This window comes from Pezoporus occidentalis, unplaced genomic scaffold, assembly GCF_034315485.1.
Source record: "Pezoporus occidentalis ecotype Australia unplaced genomic scaffold, CSIRO_AGI_Poc_V1 ctg55, whole genome shotgun sequence".
Lineage (NCBI taxonomy): Eukaryota > Metazoa > Chordata > Aves > Psittaciformes > Psittacidae > Pezoporus > Pezoporus occidentalis.
In genome coordinates this window covers 2682421-2699717 of record NW_026915888.1, presented here as the reverse complement: position 1 = coordinate 2699717, position 17297 = coordinate 2682421, and the positions used below count along the sequence as shown (strand labels likewise).

Here is a 17297-nt window from a genome sequence, read left to right as displayed (position 1 = left end):
CTTTACCACATGTGGTCATTAAAGATTTGATGTCAAGATGAAAGGTGTTAACCTTGGAAACCTGGCCAGACTCCAGCATGGGTAATTACATTCTGCCTCCCTAAGCAGTTCTCTGTAGAGTTTCAGCTGGACATTTCAGATCTTAAACCGTTATGTAGCCCTGCTGTGAGTGGCTTAAGAGAAGGACTTTTTGATCACTGTGACAACTCACTGATACTGTGCATCAACAGCTCGTATTACGAGTTGCAAACCTTAGAGCAGTAACAAATCATGCCATGCAAAAACTACTCCAGTTACTGAGCACTGCTGCAGCCCTTTTACACGTGAGTAGCTCTAGGAATGCAGAGAAACCTACTGTGCAGATAACCGCTGTGGGTTGGACCTTTTGAAAAGGAAAGATTGTATTTTCACTCACAGTGCCTGCCTTGGAAGAAACTCACAGGCTAGGGTTGCTGTTTACTGGCATTAGCTGTTTGCACTGTGTCACTATTTCTCATAGAAGCAGTCCTGCTTGGATCCGAGAGTTATGGGCAAATTTTGCAGTCTTCTAACACCATTATCAAGTGCAAATATGGCATGTGTAGCCTGGCCACTGGATGCTACCAGCACATTGAGCACTGCATCACTGAGACCTGCTCAGCAAGTAGAGCATTTACAATGCCAGACACTTCTCAAGGAAGGCTCCCCAGAGGCAGTATCTACATTGCTGGGCAGATGCTCCCTGCAATCCTTGTCCCAAGGTACACACCCTCGCCCCACACTGTCTGTTCCAGCAGATCTGTATGCACAGCCATCCCCCACGTGCACTAGTTTTCTTTGTGAGGAAGCCAGGGCATGCCTGGGGATGGGAGCAGAGCTGCATGCCGAGAGGTCCATAGCTGGTCCAGGGGCTGGGGCAGTGAACAGTAACAAACTGCAGCCTGACTTCAGAGGGCAGGCAGAAAGAAGCACTAAGAATATTTGCACAAGTTTCCCAAGTGTTAACAAGACTGTAGTTATTACCATCCTCATTAGGACTATCTTTTCCTCATAAAACAGAATCCTACTTTAGCTGAAGCAGACAATTCCTAGAAGTTCCATACTGAACAACACTGGCTCCATGCAAAACCCCAATGCAGAGATTCACTGAGGTTGTAACACAACTGATTTAAATGCAAGAGACTTCAAGGAGTGTGAATTCACACACAGCACAGGAGATTGCTCTAAAATATGTTGACCATCTTATGAATATAAGGTTAGAAATAAATCCTTATTTATGTAAAAACTCCTGAGCCTACCTGATCTTGATTGATTACTATGCTATCTTAGATTTCAGAAGAGCTTTAATAACACTATGCAGTAACCAGAGGCAGTGATGATCTCCTTTCAATGTTAAGTTTCTGACACCGCAAAGAACAACGTGGATCATTTGCAGGAATTTTCCCAGTGCTCAACATGCAACTTATCAAATTCCCTTCAAGCATTCATCACACCCATGCAAATAATTTATTCTTCCCCACACTTTGTGTTTGATCACAATGACAACTTAGTGCAGCCACTCTGTATCAAATACATTATGGAGCTTCAAACCTCAGAGCAACAGCTAAATCACATTGAGGAGAGGATCCATTCCTGCAGTCCCTGCACACACAGTTACACCTCATGGACACAGTAAGATTCAGTTATGTCAGCAAGGACTGCAAAACCAAGACCATGCTGTTGAAAAACAATCTGTTAATCCTGAAAAGGATTAGCACACTGGATGATAAGAAAATGCTTGAGACCATTGTTACAAGAAAGGCACTTTGATTATAAACTAGTTTTTTATCATTTACAAGTCACCTGTCCTGCAAATACACATGCACTAATTTGTCTATGAAACCCCTGGGAAGCCACAAACAGGTTCCAGGATCTGCTGATTAGTGTAAGCAGTCTGTCAGAACAGCTTCAGCAAATAAAAGAAATGCAAAGTACTGAAACATACCTAGAGGACAGAGTCTCCTGGCTGAGCAGGATTGCAGGCTGGCACCCAAAGAGCCCGTAATTTGGGATGGAACGGCTTCTACAAATCAATCAGTACAGAAAGCAAGCATCACACAAGCTCTGCATTTACCAGGCACTGTTTGACAGCAAGAAACAAGCTACAGCATAGAAAATTTCTATGTATTTTAAGCCTCCATCCCAAACTGACTCCTCATACAATTCATCTGCAGGCTGTAATTTACTAAATCCATCTGTTGTTCCTGCAGCCTGCTTTCTGGAAATGCTGCATTTCAAGGGTCTGCTTGTTAGAGAAGGTCAAAGAGTAAAGCAGGCCCTTTCATTTTAAGTGACTTGAAAGAAAAGGAAAGGAAATTTATATTTAGAAATAGCAATGATTAACTAGGGGAAATATATTAGAGTATTAAAATAAATGACATAGACTAGCTCTTACTTCCAATTAGGCTGACTTTACTTCAAGAAAAATATTTATATACAAATATAAAAAGCCAGGGAATGCCAACCTATACTGAGATGAAAGCATCTCATAATATAATTCATGTTTAGCCATTAAAATGGTTGATCATATTTTTATGTACTTTTTCTTCTTGCCCTTCTCAAGTCTCTGCTTCTGTGCTTTCTTCTCTAGTCACCAAGACTTTTAGCAACTTCTGTCTGTTACCAAGCTGCCTCTTGCAACCACACACCTTCCACATCTCTACAGCCTTTAGAAACACCTCATCTGCTACTACTGCATCATTCCTGGACCCATACACATCACAAGCGGACAACTAACAGACTGGCCACAGAATTAAAGACACAAATTCCCATATGCATCAGTCCAAAACTAAGGGTCTCAAGAGCTGAAGTCTGGACCAGAATCCACCAACTGCAGATTGTATTCAAGGCTTCTGTTATAGCCCACTGGTTGGGCAGGATAAGGAACACCAAAGCCACTTCAGAAAAACAGAAGCAAGCTGTGGGTAACCCCTGAGTATACCTTTATGATGAGCAGAGAGCTGGTGGTAGAGTGCAGAGCCACAGAAGTCAACCCAGCACCCCAGAGGTGAGCCTACGGCCCCATGGTCATCCACAAGCTTGCTTTAAATGAGCAAGCTCACATACCACTAGTGCTGTAGCTATCATCAGGAAAGAAAGAAGTAGCCCTCTGCCCCCTGCTTAAATACCCAGGTGTCAGCTTCCAATTAACCAGTCAAAGGTGCAGCACACCCAGCTGCAGTCCTTTTCCAGGGCTGTGCTACAGACCATGGTCACAGCCTTAAAGGGCCCAATAATTGACACCATACGAAGCAGTTACTGAGGGAAAACACAATTAATACAGCTGGACTTTGACCAGGAGATTGGAATCACCATCTGTACAAGTGCAAAAGTATCCCAGGACTCTTATTGGCATGAGCAGTCAGGCTGTCAGTCTAAGAAACATCTCAAGTTTGGGTGCGCTAACGTCATGCGGGAACACTGGTTCAGTTCTGACTCAGAAGAATCCATGTCACCTACTGAGTCACCAAAACCATCCCTTGCAGCATGGGTTTCCTTGGAGTCCCCTTTGTAAGCTCTACTTAGGCCTGGCCCTGTTTTGCCTATACGATTTAACACGGTGGAAGTCAAGAGTCATATGATGCAATGAGCTCCAGAGTTTGTTTGTTTTCTTAGGGGCTCTCCCTCCCTCCCTCCAACTGCAGCCCTACCAAAAGGCCTTTGTCTAAGGGGCAGAATAAGGAGCATAGCAGAGTGTTCGCATTTACTTTATGGAAGAGCTACTCCAACAACTCCTCTCAAGCCTCTGAAGTCAGCTCCAGTACAGTTATTTGGCCTAAGTTCATCTAAACTAAATGGGCTGACTTGGTTCAAATATATTGCACAACCAAATGATAAAATTGGGAAAGGGGGGGGGGGGGGCGGGGGAATGATTAGTGATGACACATGTATTTAACACTGCATGTCTCCTCTTTCCAGATTAGGAGGAGCTGGCAAGCTTCAGTCTGTACACATGCCAACAGCGGATGTCGGCACATATACAACACTTTTCAGAACAACATACTGTTGAAACATGTAGTTCAACTCAAAGGCACCCCTTCTGTTCAGCTAGCCCAAAACAACTATCTGGATTGTCTTGCTTAATATGGTAGGATTTGTAGCACAGCTCTTAATGCTGCTTTAATCTGGTTTCTTTATAGACACTTTTGAAGTGCAGAGAAGTAGGAAGGAGCGACTGTGCTGTACTTTGCACAAGGTCCCCCACATCCACGTGAAACAGGGGAGGTGATGAAACTGCTGACAAGAGGGAAATGGCAAGGAAAAGGGGGTGGCATACCCGATGCAGGAATACAAGCCTCCCTTCAGCCTTTACCTTTCCTCACTTTCCTTTTATTTCCAGTCTGAAGCACAGAGAAGTACGATGCTGACAGGCTCACCCTGGCTTGTTGTCAGTGTGTCTCCAGAAAGCCATCAGTTAGGATGGGAAAGAAGTAACATCTGCAAAATAAATAAAAATGTATATGAGTGGTAGCTGAAGTGTTCTGCATTCATTAGCAGACAGCTCTGCGCACTGAATTCAGATTTGTAAATATGTTCAGTTCCTTCCTCCTTTTCCTGTCAATAATTTTGGTGTGAACACTTATAAATTCAGTGTTCTGGCCCCTCCAGTCCCATGTTCTTTTCTCTGCTTCATTCCCCCTCTCAGCTCTTCAATTATTTTTCTTCTTTCTCACAGCAGACAACACTCATAAACTAAAAATCATGCAGACAAAAAGCCCTAATAAACACAGAGAAAGACACATTTTGGTGTGGGTCTGGAGCGGTGCTGAGTGTATCAGAAGCGATCAATACGCCCCACATGATATGGATGGCTTTTAGACATTGGAATCATTTTCCTTTGGCTTCTGATCTGGCCACCCCATCCCACCACTACCCTGACAATTTCCTTTGAGTCTCACTTCCTACCAGCTGCTTGCATTTCTTTCCCCCTTTCTTTCTGCATAGCTTTAGCACTGGGAAGGTGATCAGCCTGCAGAGACTCAGGGAGGGCTTCCTGCCGTGGGACTCAGAGGCATGTTCGTGTAAGGCAGGAGACTGCCAAAGCCTCCAGCTCTGTTCTGCACAAGTTTGATGTGCTAATGTGGGGATCACAGAAAGAGCTGCAGCCAAGGCTGTCATAATAATCGTAAGCCCTTTTCACTCTTCACCAGCAGCACCAGTCCCCACGGGTACCTCTCGATGAAGCAGCCTCTTGTGTGGGTCTCTTTCCTTTCATTGCCCTCTTGAGCATCCAGAGAGCACTTCTCCAGTCAGATGTCCCCAGTCACAACTACACCCAGTTTCAATGTCTACTGTCAGTTCAGCAGTGCACTGCTGCCATCCAGCCCTGTTTCCAGCAGTGATCCTCATTCAGTTCTGTCTAACTCAGGTTTCATGAAATAATTCTTTTAGTGCCCTTTTTAACTGTCTTTTAGACAGGCGCTCATTTGGACAGAAGTAGGCTGGGGACTGTCTATGTGTGAAATTACACTGCCCCATCTGATGGAGTACAGTCAGCTTTGGTGGGAGATGTGCAAGAAGGGAAGATGCAGTTGGAAGCTGGGTCTGGATAATAACCTCTTAACCAGGCTCAGCGTGGCCTGGATAACATGTCTGAGCAGAGCCTGGGCTAAAAGAACAATATTTGGATTTCTCCTGTACTTTGTTCCATGCAGTGTACAAACAGGAATCCCAGGACAAAGTGTACTCCATGTGAATTGTACCAAATGCACTGCAAGGGGCTGCTTCTGTTGGCTTGTAAGGATCTGGTTAAAATGCAGAGGACACTGCCAGAGAAAAAAGGAACCTAGTCGTTTGGTTTGGTAAAAATAAGCTTTTATGGACACAAAAATCAACGTACTTTTCCTATGATTGATGGAAAAACAGTTATGGAAGCAATGAGTGATTCTGCAAATCCATCTTCATGGGTCCTTTTAATTTAGAGGCATGACTCATCGGAGCAGGGACTACTTGGATGGTTGTATGACCACAGGATGCAGCCCTGGAAAAGTGTTTTTGTAAACAAATAAACATGCTCCTTCCTGTTGGAAACTCAGATCTTTCAGCACTGGGCAAGCGCCTGAGAACCTGACAGGGAAAGGAGTAAGAAATATTAAACACAATGCCAGTTGCTTGGTCCAGATCCAATAGCAAGAGGTGAATGAAACACATCGAGTGAAAAATAGATGAGTCTTTTAAAGTCCTTTAATAATCTGAAGTGTTGTTTGCATCAGGAACAAAGAAAAGACATGTTAAGTGGAAATTGCCTGCAGAGACAGTCTTACAGCCTGGCAAAACGGAAACAGAGGGGATCTTCTAGACAAAGCAAGACCTAAAATCTGCACTGGGGTATTTGACAACAGCTTGTGCTATGTTGTGCTGTATGTGCAGGGAGTTATCCAAAGATCACATCTCCAAAATGGATTTCACACTATGGCTTTTGACATCTGATGAAGTCTTTGGAGAGAGATTATCCTCTTTTCCTGGAGAAAGCAGGATGCTGGCTCCCATCAGCAGGCTGCTGTGCCTTCACTACTTGCCTCCCAAGGGGAAAAAAGTCCCAACAGCTGGAAACATTTCCAGAAAAGCATGTAGACAGTAGAAAACAAGCTAAATATTGCAATGTCAGGGAGTCGATTTTCTGTTCATATTCTAAAAGCTATCTTTTGGCAGCTGCTAGTGAATCCTTTAAGTACGTTTAAATCAATGCAGAGAGTCAAAGAAACACTGAAAATCATGTGAGATTAAGACGGGCAGAGTGAATCAAGTAGGGAAACGGCTGAGCAGCTGCTGGAGCCTTTTTGCTGTCACAGACCAACAAAGTTGGAGGATGCTCCAAACCAACACAAAATCCGGCTTGTGCCCAGGCCCAGGTGAGGGAAGGAAAGTCAGAGTGGGAAGAAGAATGCAAGGTTTTGCCCTTGCCTTAGCTGGGTCGAGATGTTTCAGTTGCAAACGATAGATCTATTTTACCTATTAGAGCTTGTCTAGACTAAGGAAATGTTCCTTCTATGACTATGCTGAGGTAATTACACCAGTGTAAACCCCTTTGGGCAAAACAGAGCTTTCAGTGGCCTGATTTACTCTGGTCACTTGCCAGGTTTAGTTCAGCTGGTACCAGCCTATCCTTCAGGAGCTCCTGCTCCCAGCTGGAACCCCACACAGGAGTTTTCTTCCATCTCATCTGAAACATTTGTACTGCCTATCTATCAATCAAACCATCCTCTGGGATGATCTGCAAATGTTCTTCTCCAAAAGAAGGGTAAATATTTAGAAGGTGCCTCTGTTAGTAGAGAATTGATTAATTGGCTACAAAAATAACTCTGGTTTTAAACTAAAGCATACTTTGGTTTGTGCATGCACATCAAGGAAACATATTTGCTGCAAACACAGTGAAATAGGAAGGCAGATGTAGGATGTTCAACCTTCCAGGGGCAGATGTGTCCCTTACGTTAAATGAACTTGTATGAGAAGATAAAATGTGTCCAAAGAGAGTAAAATGGGAGCTATTCCAAAGAGATTCTATTAAATTAATAAAAAAATGAGGAAGAAAAAACATGAATTAACTAAATCCAAGTGCTCACTCTGAAGCGCCTTTTAAAGAACAGAAGAGGAAACTTTAACCTAGAAATCAGTGGCAACATTTACATTGACTTTAAAGGAGAGGCTTCACTCAATACGTGTACCATGAAGCCACATAACACCGCTGTGCGCGGAGCGGTACAGAAATGCATGTGCTGAGTTTCACACACAGCCCTCAGAGAACAGGCTGATAAATGCAGGATGAGGAACAGAAGGATTGACAGGCAGACTTGGTTATAATTTAATCTGGTTTACTGTTATCTGCAGGTGCTACGGTTAAAATGTTCTAAAAAGCCATTGCACACCTTTAATTCTGAGCAGTTACTGGAAGGCCAGTTAGAAACTCCAACAGTGGAACAAACAGGCTGCTTTGAAAGTCTCCTTTCCAAAAAAAAAAGGAGGGGGAAAAAAGTATGTCTGAAGCACAAAGATGACATCAGAAAAGTGCCTCAATTCACACATGGCTGCACCTCTCCAAAAAAATTAAACCAGGAACCCGGGATTGATTTAATCACCCATACAAGCGAAAAAACGTAATGAAGATACTCGGTGCCAAATTGGTTTCTTGGGACCTTTTCCATGTAAATAATACAAATCAAACCTTGAAGTTCAGTGCAGATATGATCTGACAAGTAAGCCAGGCTCTTGCTTTTACTTTGATCCAGCTCCAGAAATATTTTATCCAAGGTAAAGTTGGTTTTAAGTGTTTTCCATTTCAGTTTTTAATTTTGGATATTCATCATATAGGAAACTTGCTTATAATGCTTAAAACATCAGCCTGGCTGCACCGACTCGCCACACCACGCAGCAAGATTTCCTTCTCTTTTGCTCCTAAGAGGGAGAACATAAAGAGCTCCCGATGCAACAGGGGTTCAGTTTCTGCTCCCTCTCTTGTTTTAATGATACAGTGAATGTGGACAACCCAAGTGGCGTACTTCCATACATCAAGTCAAGCTGATTCCAGTAGCTTCAGCACTGTGTCACTGCTCATAGGTGGGCCGGTGAATAACACTTCTGAATGTAGTAAGATAAACAGGCCTTTGTTTTCTGAGTGATGCCCCCAATTCTCCCCATGCTGCCATTCCCTCAGTATGTGTCTGTAACAGTGTCTTCTCTTGTTAGAAAACCTCCACATTAGGCTTACTCCAGGTTTTTTAGTATTTTACTTTTATACTTATTTGTTAAAAATACTTTAGAAATCTATTTTTACTCCATTCTAAAGCCAGGATGAAGATTCTGCAGTTCAGAAAACTATATATATATACAGATATATACACACGTATATATAAACCCTGAACCTTGTTCAAGATTCCCACTGTTGTGTGCCTCAAGACAGATTTAGGCACCTTGCTACAGGCATCCACATTGCCACAACTCAGCTCTTGTGAATAATGTAAAATCCTCTGGATTCTCTTACTTGCACAAATTGGCATGTAGTATATTTAGAATTAACAGGGCCCCTTTTTCCCTTTTCACTCGAATATGTGGTGTAAGGTTAATGAAAATAAGATGGATCTTTTATTTTGGGTCTTAAATCTAGTATTATTAAATGTGCCCACCAGAAATGTAAGATAAAATATTTGCTCTGCTTGAAGATTATGTGATATTTGTATTCTAAGCCTCACCACAGTGGGTTTCTTTAAATAGAAGCTATACTTTACTCCTAAATTGCTTAAGGCAAAGGAAGCAGAGATGATGTTTTTATGAATGTTTAAATGCAAATGGAACTGAGAGTGAATGCTATGCTAGCTAACATCAAAGGCTCACCAAAGTCTCTGCATTAATGAGGCTCTTTGTTTCCTGGATCACAGATTACAACAGGTTTCCAACTCATTGCCAAGGCTTTATCTCCATTTGGGAGGGCTGTAAATCTCAGACGATTTTTTTCACATGCAAAACAAGAGGATCATCTGAAAGAAGAGAGAGGGAAAAAAATCTTAAAGTAGCAAATATTTCATTCAAATGATTATTACTCAAAGTGGCTGCAGCTTATTTGATTTTTGTGATGTTTAAAAGAATGGAAATTTGCAGACGGAGTTTCCTATGGGGCAGCCCTCACTCATCTGGATGGGAGAGCCGAGCAGGAAAAAAGCAAAGAGCATCTTTTCCCTCTCTCTTCGCACAGCGTAAACCCGGCCTCCGAATCAGACCGAGAATTCTGTGTGATGCAAAATCAGCAATTAGCAGAAAGACGGATTTTGCTTCATTTAAATACATTCAGGACTTTTCAAAGTGGCTCCAACTCGTTCTTCTCCTCCCCAAAAAGTAATGAGATTATATCCCCAGTAATAATACCCTAATTAACAAGAAAAATAGGGACCAAGATTTTTAGCTTCCTATTCAAGGGCTGAATGTGACAATATGGAGTATATTGGGTCATAAAACCCAATTTACATGGCGTCATTACAGTCTGTGCAGCAGTCTCCAGGACCCAGGGCTATCTTATGCAATCTTAATTAAGGAAAATAAATATCGGGGTGTTGTTTTAAGCTACCGGAGACATGCACAGGACCTGTCGTATGTGATCACAAGAGATGGGGAGTTTCCTTTTCCATGGGAACTGCTTGAAAATCCCTCCGACGCCGACACAGAAGTGTCTCGTGTCCTCGGAGCGGGCTGTGAGGAGGGTAATTTGTGTTTCCTGACCCGCGGGGCCACTCAGGAAAACTCATCATTTTTGGCAGTTCAACATCATGTCTGTGCTGGGAAGGGGCCAGAATGAGGGATGGTGGCATCACCCCGGGCCTGGTGTGAGCTGTGGCCACTCTCTGTGGACATAGGCACCCACATGTGCTGTGAGCATCCACGGCCAGCAACATACTGCCCTTGTGTGCACACGTGTGTGTGTACACATGTATGTGATGTGTCTGTCTGTGCACACGTGCATGTCCTGATGTCTGCCTCTGTGCACACACGTGTTGACCTGTCTGTGTGCACACTTACATGACCTGATGTGTCTCAATGTGTGCACACATGTATGTGTTGATGTATATCTATGTGTGCACGTGTGTGTTGATGTGTGCCCATGTGTGCACTCTTTAACATCCCAAAGTGTTCCAGTGTGATATGTGTTGATGTGTGTCTGTGTGCACACACAAGCGTCCTGATGTATGCCTGTTTGTGCATGCGTGTTAATGTGTGTCTTTGCACTCATACATGTCCTGATGTGTCTGTGTACATGCATACATGCTGTTACGTGTCTTTGTGCACACATATTATGAGTTGATGTGTGTCTGTGTGTGTGCATGCATATACATGGTGATGCGTGCAAACATACATATCCTGATGTGTCTCAGTGTGTGCACACACGTGTGTTGATGTGTGTCTGTGTGTGCACGCATACATGTACTGACATGTATCTGCAGCTCCATGTACAGATCTCTGTCCTCTGTGTTTAGTTGTTTTAGTGCTGCCCATCTGGTTATAGATTCATGGGCAAATGTGAGCATGCAGATGTGTTTGTGTGTGCAGATGTGCTGCTGCATGCTGCTGTGTGCAGGTGTGTGCTCATCAGAACGATGATGCATTCAGGGCTATGTTTGGATCCCACTGGTGTGTGTAGCTCACTGCTTGTATGTGCCAGATGTGCGCTGATCTGTGTGTAGAGACTATGTGGGGCCGCACCAATGCAGATGTATGCTGATGCCTATTACAGACCATGTGCACGGACACGCTGAAGATGCACACATGCATGCAGCTGTGTGTGTGCAAATACATACACAGGTGCAGATGTGGGGGGGGTGCTCATGAGTGTGTGCACAGATGTGGAAGCAGGCACGTGTGGCCACAGGTGTGTGCGCAGATGTGTTCGCACAGATGTGTGCGCACACATGTGTGTGCAGGTATGTGCGTGTACACATGTGCGCACAGGTGTGTGAGCTGATTGTGTATACAGGTATGTGCCCACACCCGGGAGGGCTGCACAGAGCCCCCATTTCAGGCCACCATGGGGCCCAATCCCACACATCCCCCCTCGGATCAGTGCCGGAGGGGGCTCACCCCGTTGGGCAGGGCTGTCGGTCCCTTTAAGACGAGCACTCCAGGACCGTGTGTGCATGTGTGTGTTCATGTGTGTGTTCATGTGTGTGTTCATGTGTGTGTTCATGTGTGTGTCTGTGTGTGTCTGTGTGTGTGTGCCCGCCCCCGGCCCCTCCCCGCCGCTGCCAATCACCCGGCGGCCGCTTTGATGCCGGCAGCCGTCGCCCGCCGCGCCGCCGCGCTCGCACACAGCCACCGGCCGCTCCGTGCCTCCGGTGCCGCCGGCGCCCGCTGATCACAGGGCAACTTTCCGGGGCTCGGAGGGGCCGGGCCGGCGGCGGCACGGAGAAGGGGGGGGGCGGTCCGGTCCAGCCCAGCCCGGCATCCCACGACGCCCGCCCGCAGCCTGCCGAGCCCCCGCGGGCCGCCGGGGAAGGGAGGGAAAGGAAGGAGGGGGGGAAGCTTTAAGAAGGAAAAGCAATCATAATATTATCTTATTTTTTTAAAGAAAGGCTTTGAAAGGGAATTTGGAAGGGGGGAATTAAAGGAAAAAAAAAAGTTTAAAAGTTGGAAAGGAGGAAAAAAAAACTTTATAAAGAAAAAATCTAAAAGAGCGATTTTTTTATTATTTGAAGATTGAAAAAAAAAAAGAGATTGAGGGAGCAGGGGGAAAAAAAACACCTCGTAATTGCGAAGGGCTCGATCGGGCGCCGGAGAACAATACTCACCGGGAAAGTTACTGCGCGGCCCGTGAGGGAGCGGCGGGAGGAAAATGCCGCAGCTGGGCAGCGGCGGCGGGGACGACCTGGGGGCCACGGACGAGATGTTGGCCTTCAAGGACGAGGGCGAGCAGGAGGAGAAGATCCCCGAGAACGCCTTCACGGAGCGCGACTTGGCCGACCTCAAGTCCTCGCTGGTGAACGAGTCCGAGGGGACCGGCAGCCCGGCCACCGCCGCAGCCGCGGACCCTGAGGTAAACTGCACCCCCCCCCCGCCTCACGCTCCCGCCCTTCCCGCCCCGCGCCCCTTTGCCCGCCGCCCCGCAATGCCCGTCCGTGTCTCTCCCTGTGCAGGCCGTCCGGAGGGTGCAGGATCCGCAGAGGGCTTACCAGGAGAAGCTGCCCGACCACATGGATGATGGTTAGTCGCAGCGATCCCCCTTCTCTATGTGTGTGTGTGTGTGTCCCACATCCGAGTGCTCGCCGTCCCCACGGTGGGTGAACTCCCCCGGGTCCCCGACCTCACCACCCTGGAGTGAGAGATGCCGGCCTGGCCGCCATGGCCCTCATGGGAATGCTGCTCCTGTCAGCAGTGAGGCCTCCCAATGCACCCCTGTGGGACCCAGCACCCCTCCAAACACCCTTTCTAAAGGATACAGAGCAAAAAGACTCCCCAAAACCGCACTGTAACCTTTATGATGGGCCCCGACATGCAGAGGAATCACCTGTCATAAAGTGAGTTTTGATGGGGAACTTTAATTTTAACAGGTATGAAGCATCAGGACCCAGGGATGTATAAAGGATCTGCGTACTCTGGCTACCCCTTCCTCATGCTCTCAGATCCGTATCTGCCAAATGGATCCATGTCGCCACTGGTGAGTTCATCCTCTCTTTATGGAGAAGTTCCGTGGCCTCTCTCGGCCTGCTGCAGTGTGTTGCAGGTATCGTGCAGGCTTTTTTGCCTGACACATTGCAGCCTGCCTCCTAAAATGCCTGAGCACTGCTCTGTCTAAATGGGAGAAAGAATGGGAAGGGGGGAGAGATGCTTGGCAGCAAGCGCCTGCCTCACTCCGAACTTGCTGGAGGCGCTTCTTTTCCAGTCTCCCCATCCTCTAGGTTTGCCTTTACAATCAAACCAAAAAATGATGTAAGAATGCCCCTTCCTTTTTCTGGGTCACTGACTTTGGAGGAGAACAGCTTCTGGTGTTTGTGTTCAGGGATATGTCCCGCAGCTCGACTTCAGTTTGATGTATCTGCTTGTGAGATTGCCAGGGTTTGGCCTGCTTTAGTTCGGGCTCTGTTGTGGATGATGATGGTCCAGAGAGTGGATCTTGTGCTTCTAAAATGACAATAGAGGTATTTAGGAAAAGGCTTCATGCTGCTGGAGGACTGTCTTCTTTCTATGAAGTTTTTTCCCTCTTGGGTCAAATCAGCTTTAGTAACTCTATATTCTCATGCTTACAAGTTTTGCTGTCTGAATAATTGAACTAAAGGCTTCTCTGCAAAAGCTGTCTTTTCCCATCGCCATCTCTAGCAGAACTCCAGAAAATCATGTCACGACGTTGCCGCAGTCAGTTGGTGCTTGTGTTGCTCCTGAGGAGCTGGCATTGCTGCATTCATTTCAGACATGATTCTGTTTGCAGTCAGTAAATGAGAACAGAACATCAGTTGGCTTATTTCGGGTTTAGTTTTTCACTTTTAAAGGGATAAGGTTGGAAAAGAATACATAACATTGTGCTTAACTGCAGTCATTTGTTGGCTGGAGGGGTAGAGTGTTAAACTGGTGCTATGAAAAAGTGATGGATTGTGGTGTGTGAAACTCAAGAGTGAGATGAAATATTATTTGTGGGAATCGCTGCTGTGCCCTGCGGGCTGACACTGCTGGCCTGGGTCACAGGAGATGGGTCCTTCCATGAGCCTGCCCCAGCCCCAGCACAGCCTTCCTTGGGGGCACAGATTCCCCTGCTTGCAGACTGCTGGAACTTTGCTGAAGTCAGTTTTGAGGATCTGCCCCTGAATTTTGGAGTCTTCCTTGGGTTTGCAGCCAGGAAAGATGCGTTTGCAAGACAGGGCCAGTGTACATTGTTGTAATCCAAATTAGCATTTCTCCTGTTGCTTCCCACCTTTGTGTCCCTTCATCCAGGTACCAGCTATCCCCCTCACCCTCCTAAAATGTTAAGCTGCTCTCTTCCTGGTAAATGTTTAAGTCTATTGAATTTGTCTTATTTAAACGTGTTTAGTTTGCTCCCTAGTATAGAATCTGGGTAAGTTCAGAGTTACATTAGCACAGCAACTCTTTCTTGTAATGGAACATTTCTTTTAATCTTAAACCCTTACTAGATGGGCCACGAAGTGCAATAGTCTATTTATTAGCAATTAGGGTTAAAAGGAGATTGTAGCTTGTGAATTGCTTTTCCTCTTGATAATGTAATAAAAACCCAAGTAGTTCCTGTCGGAGCAGGAGTAAATAGATGGTGCAGAGCTCAAAGGGGGTAAATGAAGTAGCAGGGAGGGAATGATTCCATCCCCTTGGGAGCCATGGGAATCATCTCCTGTCCCAGCCAGCTTCACTGAGGCCCGTTCTGATCCTGTGGTGGTTTGTTGCGTGCCTTAAGAAACTGATTTGATTTAACAGACTTAACTCACAACCTAACAGACATGGGAAGATTCTTCCTCAGATAAAGGCTGGTCTTGTGGTTTTTGACTTGGTATAATAGCTATTCCAGTATTGGAATAGCTAGGCAATTTTGTCTTGTATTTATATTGACTATGCAAAGGTTATCATAGTAAATTGTGTATTGCTTTCATATAGATTTATTGCTACTGTGTATATTGGATGAATTGTGGGCTATAATCTGGTGGCTGTTTCCAGTAATTGAGGAGGTCAGATCTGTGACCGAAGATTGCAGATACTTCACCATCCATAGAAGTGTGTTTAATTAACACTTTAGCAAAAGTAGAGTTGGACAGGAGGGTTGTGTGAGTGAATGGCATTATGTACCACACTTGTGGGTGCGCTCAATAGTGGAGATTGTATGTTGGTTAATGATGCTTCCTGGAAACGGGTGTTTGCAGCCAGGATGAAGTTCAGAACCTTCCAAAACTAAAAATTAAATGAATTAACCCAGGAGTACTTTGGCAAACTGTCAGGGCTTTACATTTACCTGATTGAAAAACAGAATACATGGCTGTAGATGAAGGGCAGCCAGTGCCGATCCTGTGGGCTGAACCCCACTCTGTGACTCACTGTAAAACCACAGTTCTGTTCCGTGGGCTCCCTCCAGACCCCAGCTGGGCGCTGTGAGTGGTGCTGGAGCCAGCCCGTGTGGGTGTGTTGCTGCCAGTGGTACCAGTGTGCTGCTTTCCTCTTTTTCTTTCTTATTTTCTCAGCAGCGTCACTTTTGTTTTGTTTCCCTGAGGTGGCTATGGCCTGCTAACTGTTCCTCGGCTCTCTCCAGCACCCTGCTGAGCTCCCCACATCTCCCCAGCCAAAATTGCCTCTTTTTACCAAAACACACTCACTTGTGTTATTTACATGCTGTGAGACACCCCCCTGCAGTCCTGTGTCCAGCTCGGGCCCTCAATACAAGAGGGACATGGAGCTGTTGGAGCGAGTCCAGAGGAGGCCATGGAGATGCTGCGAGGGCTGGAGCAGCTCTGCTCTGGAGCCAGGCTGAAAGAGTTAGGGTGGTTCAGCTGGAGAAGAGAAGGCTCCTTAAGGGGAGACCTTAGAGCAGCTCCTGTGCCTAAAGGGGCTGCAGGAAACCTGGAGAGGGGCTTTGGACAAGGGCCTGTAGGGACAGACCAAGGGGAATGGCTTTAACCTGCCAGAGGGGAGACTGAGCTGAGCTCTTAGGCAGAAGCTCTTCCCTGTGAGGGTGCTGAGGCGCTGGCACAGGGTGCCTAGAGAAGCTGTGGCTGCCCCATCCCTGGCAGTGTTCAAGGCCAGGTTGGACACAGGGACTTGGAGCAACCTGCTCTAGTGGAAGGTGTTCCTGCCCGTGGCAGGGGGCTGGATTCAGATGAGTTTTAAGGTCCCAGCCTGTGATTCTATGATCTTGCTCTGAAGTGATGCACTGGACATGTCTGGCTACCTAACAGCAGCAGCAATGGCAAGCCCAGTTGATGTCTCCAGCGACCAGCAGGATGTGGCAGGAGCCACCCTACAGTGGGCAGATCCTAGGCATTGGGCTCAGTGGCCACCTTTGCTCCAGGTGGCAAACATGAATTTAGGGTAATTCAGCTGTAATGATGCTGTTTGAGCATGCACAAGTAGCCCGGCCTGGCAGTGAAGCTATCAAAGAGGGAAGGGAGGGCTAGGAGTGAGGAAGGAGCCTGTGCATGCATCTGAAACCTCAGAACCAGGAGAACCGTTTCTCACCCGTCGCTCTGGTCTTGCATATGTGGTTGATTGCGGCTCTGCTTTGGCTCTCCTGACTTGCAAAGTCCAGCTTTTCCTTGAGTGAAATATATAGGATTTACCAGTTAAAAATCTGCAAGAAACTTCCAAAGAATACTGACAAGCTGAGGAACTGTTTTTCTAACTGAAATAAAAAATCATAAAACTATATCCTTTTTTTAAATAGTACAAATGACTTTAAATCAAATTAAGGTACATCCTTAGTGAGAACATCAGCCTTTTAGGTGGTTACAAACATTAGAGGTCAGACATGGTCAAACATGTTAACACTTTGATCAGATTAAAATATTTTTCTTGCTACAGTTATATAATTGAGTTTAGACCCGAGGGGGTTTTCTGAACATTGTTATATCTTGTACCATGTGGTAGTTAAATGGTAGAAGGAGTACTTATAAGTTCCTTTAAGTTCCTTTTGTAAATAGGTTTATAAAAGAGGGGAATGAGCCATGCTGCCCCGTATGTAGGGCACAAGCTCTCCCTGCTCCAGTCGATGGCAGAGCTCCCCCGGGAGCTCTTCACACCTTCTGTGCACCTCTGTTGTGTGAGGTGTGTGCAGGCAGAATTCAGAGGTTCTATATTTAAAGTTGAGGCATTGGACTTAC

At 45.9% G+C, this 17297-nt stretch overlaps 1 protein-coding gene and 1 long non-coding RNA gene across 11 annotated transcripts in view; one reads left to right on the top strand and one right to left on the bottom strand.

Moving 5' to 3' along the window:
- Positions 1–12420, bottom strand: part of LOC134173750 (uncharacterized) — a 38113-nt gene extending 25693 nt beyond the window's left edge. For 3 of the 4 annotated variants that reach the window (XR_009968386.1, XR_009968387.1, XR_009968388.1), the window contains exons 1-4: positions 12285–12420; positions 5191–9488; positions 4331–4455; positions 1964–2041 (exon numbers count right to left, since the gene is read on the bottom strand). This is a non-coding gene — a long non-coding RNA (uncharacterized LOC134173750). The remainder of the gene's footprint in view (positions 1–1963; positions 2042–4330; positions 4456–5190; positions 9489–12284) is intronic. The other variant, XR_009968385.1, reaches the window with a different exon arrangement.
- TCF7 (transcription factor 7) overlaps positions 11811–17297 on the top strand; it is a 64788-nt gene continuing 59301 nt past the window's right edge. For 2 of the 7 annotated variants that reach the window (XM_062638083.1, XM_062638088.1), the window contains exons 1-3: positions 11815–12529; positions 12630–12696; positions 13044–13150. In XM_062638083.1, the coding sequence (XP_062494067.1) occupies positions 12329–12529; positions 12630–12696; positions 13044–13150 (375 nt within the window). In that variant the 5' untranslated portion in view covers positions 11815–12328. Of the gene's footprint in view, positions 12530–12629; positions 12697–13043; positions 13151–17297 lie in introns of all 7 variants that reach the window. The other 5 variants (XM_062638085.1, XM_062638087.1, XM_062638084.1 and 2 more) reach the window with 5 other exon arrangements.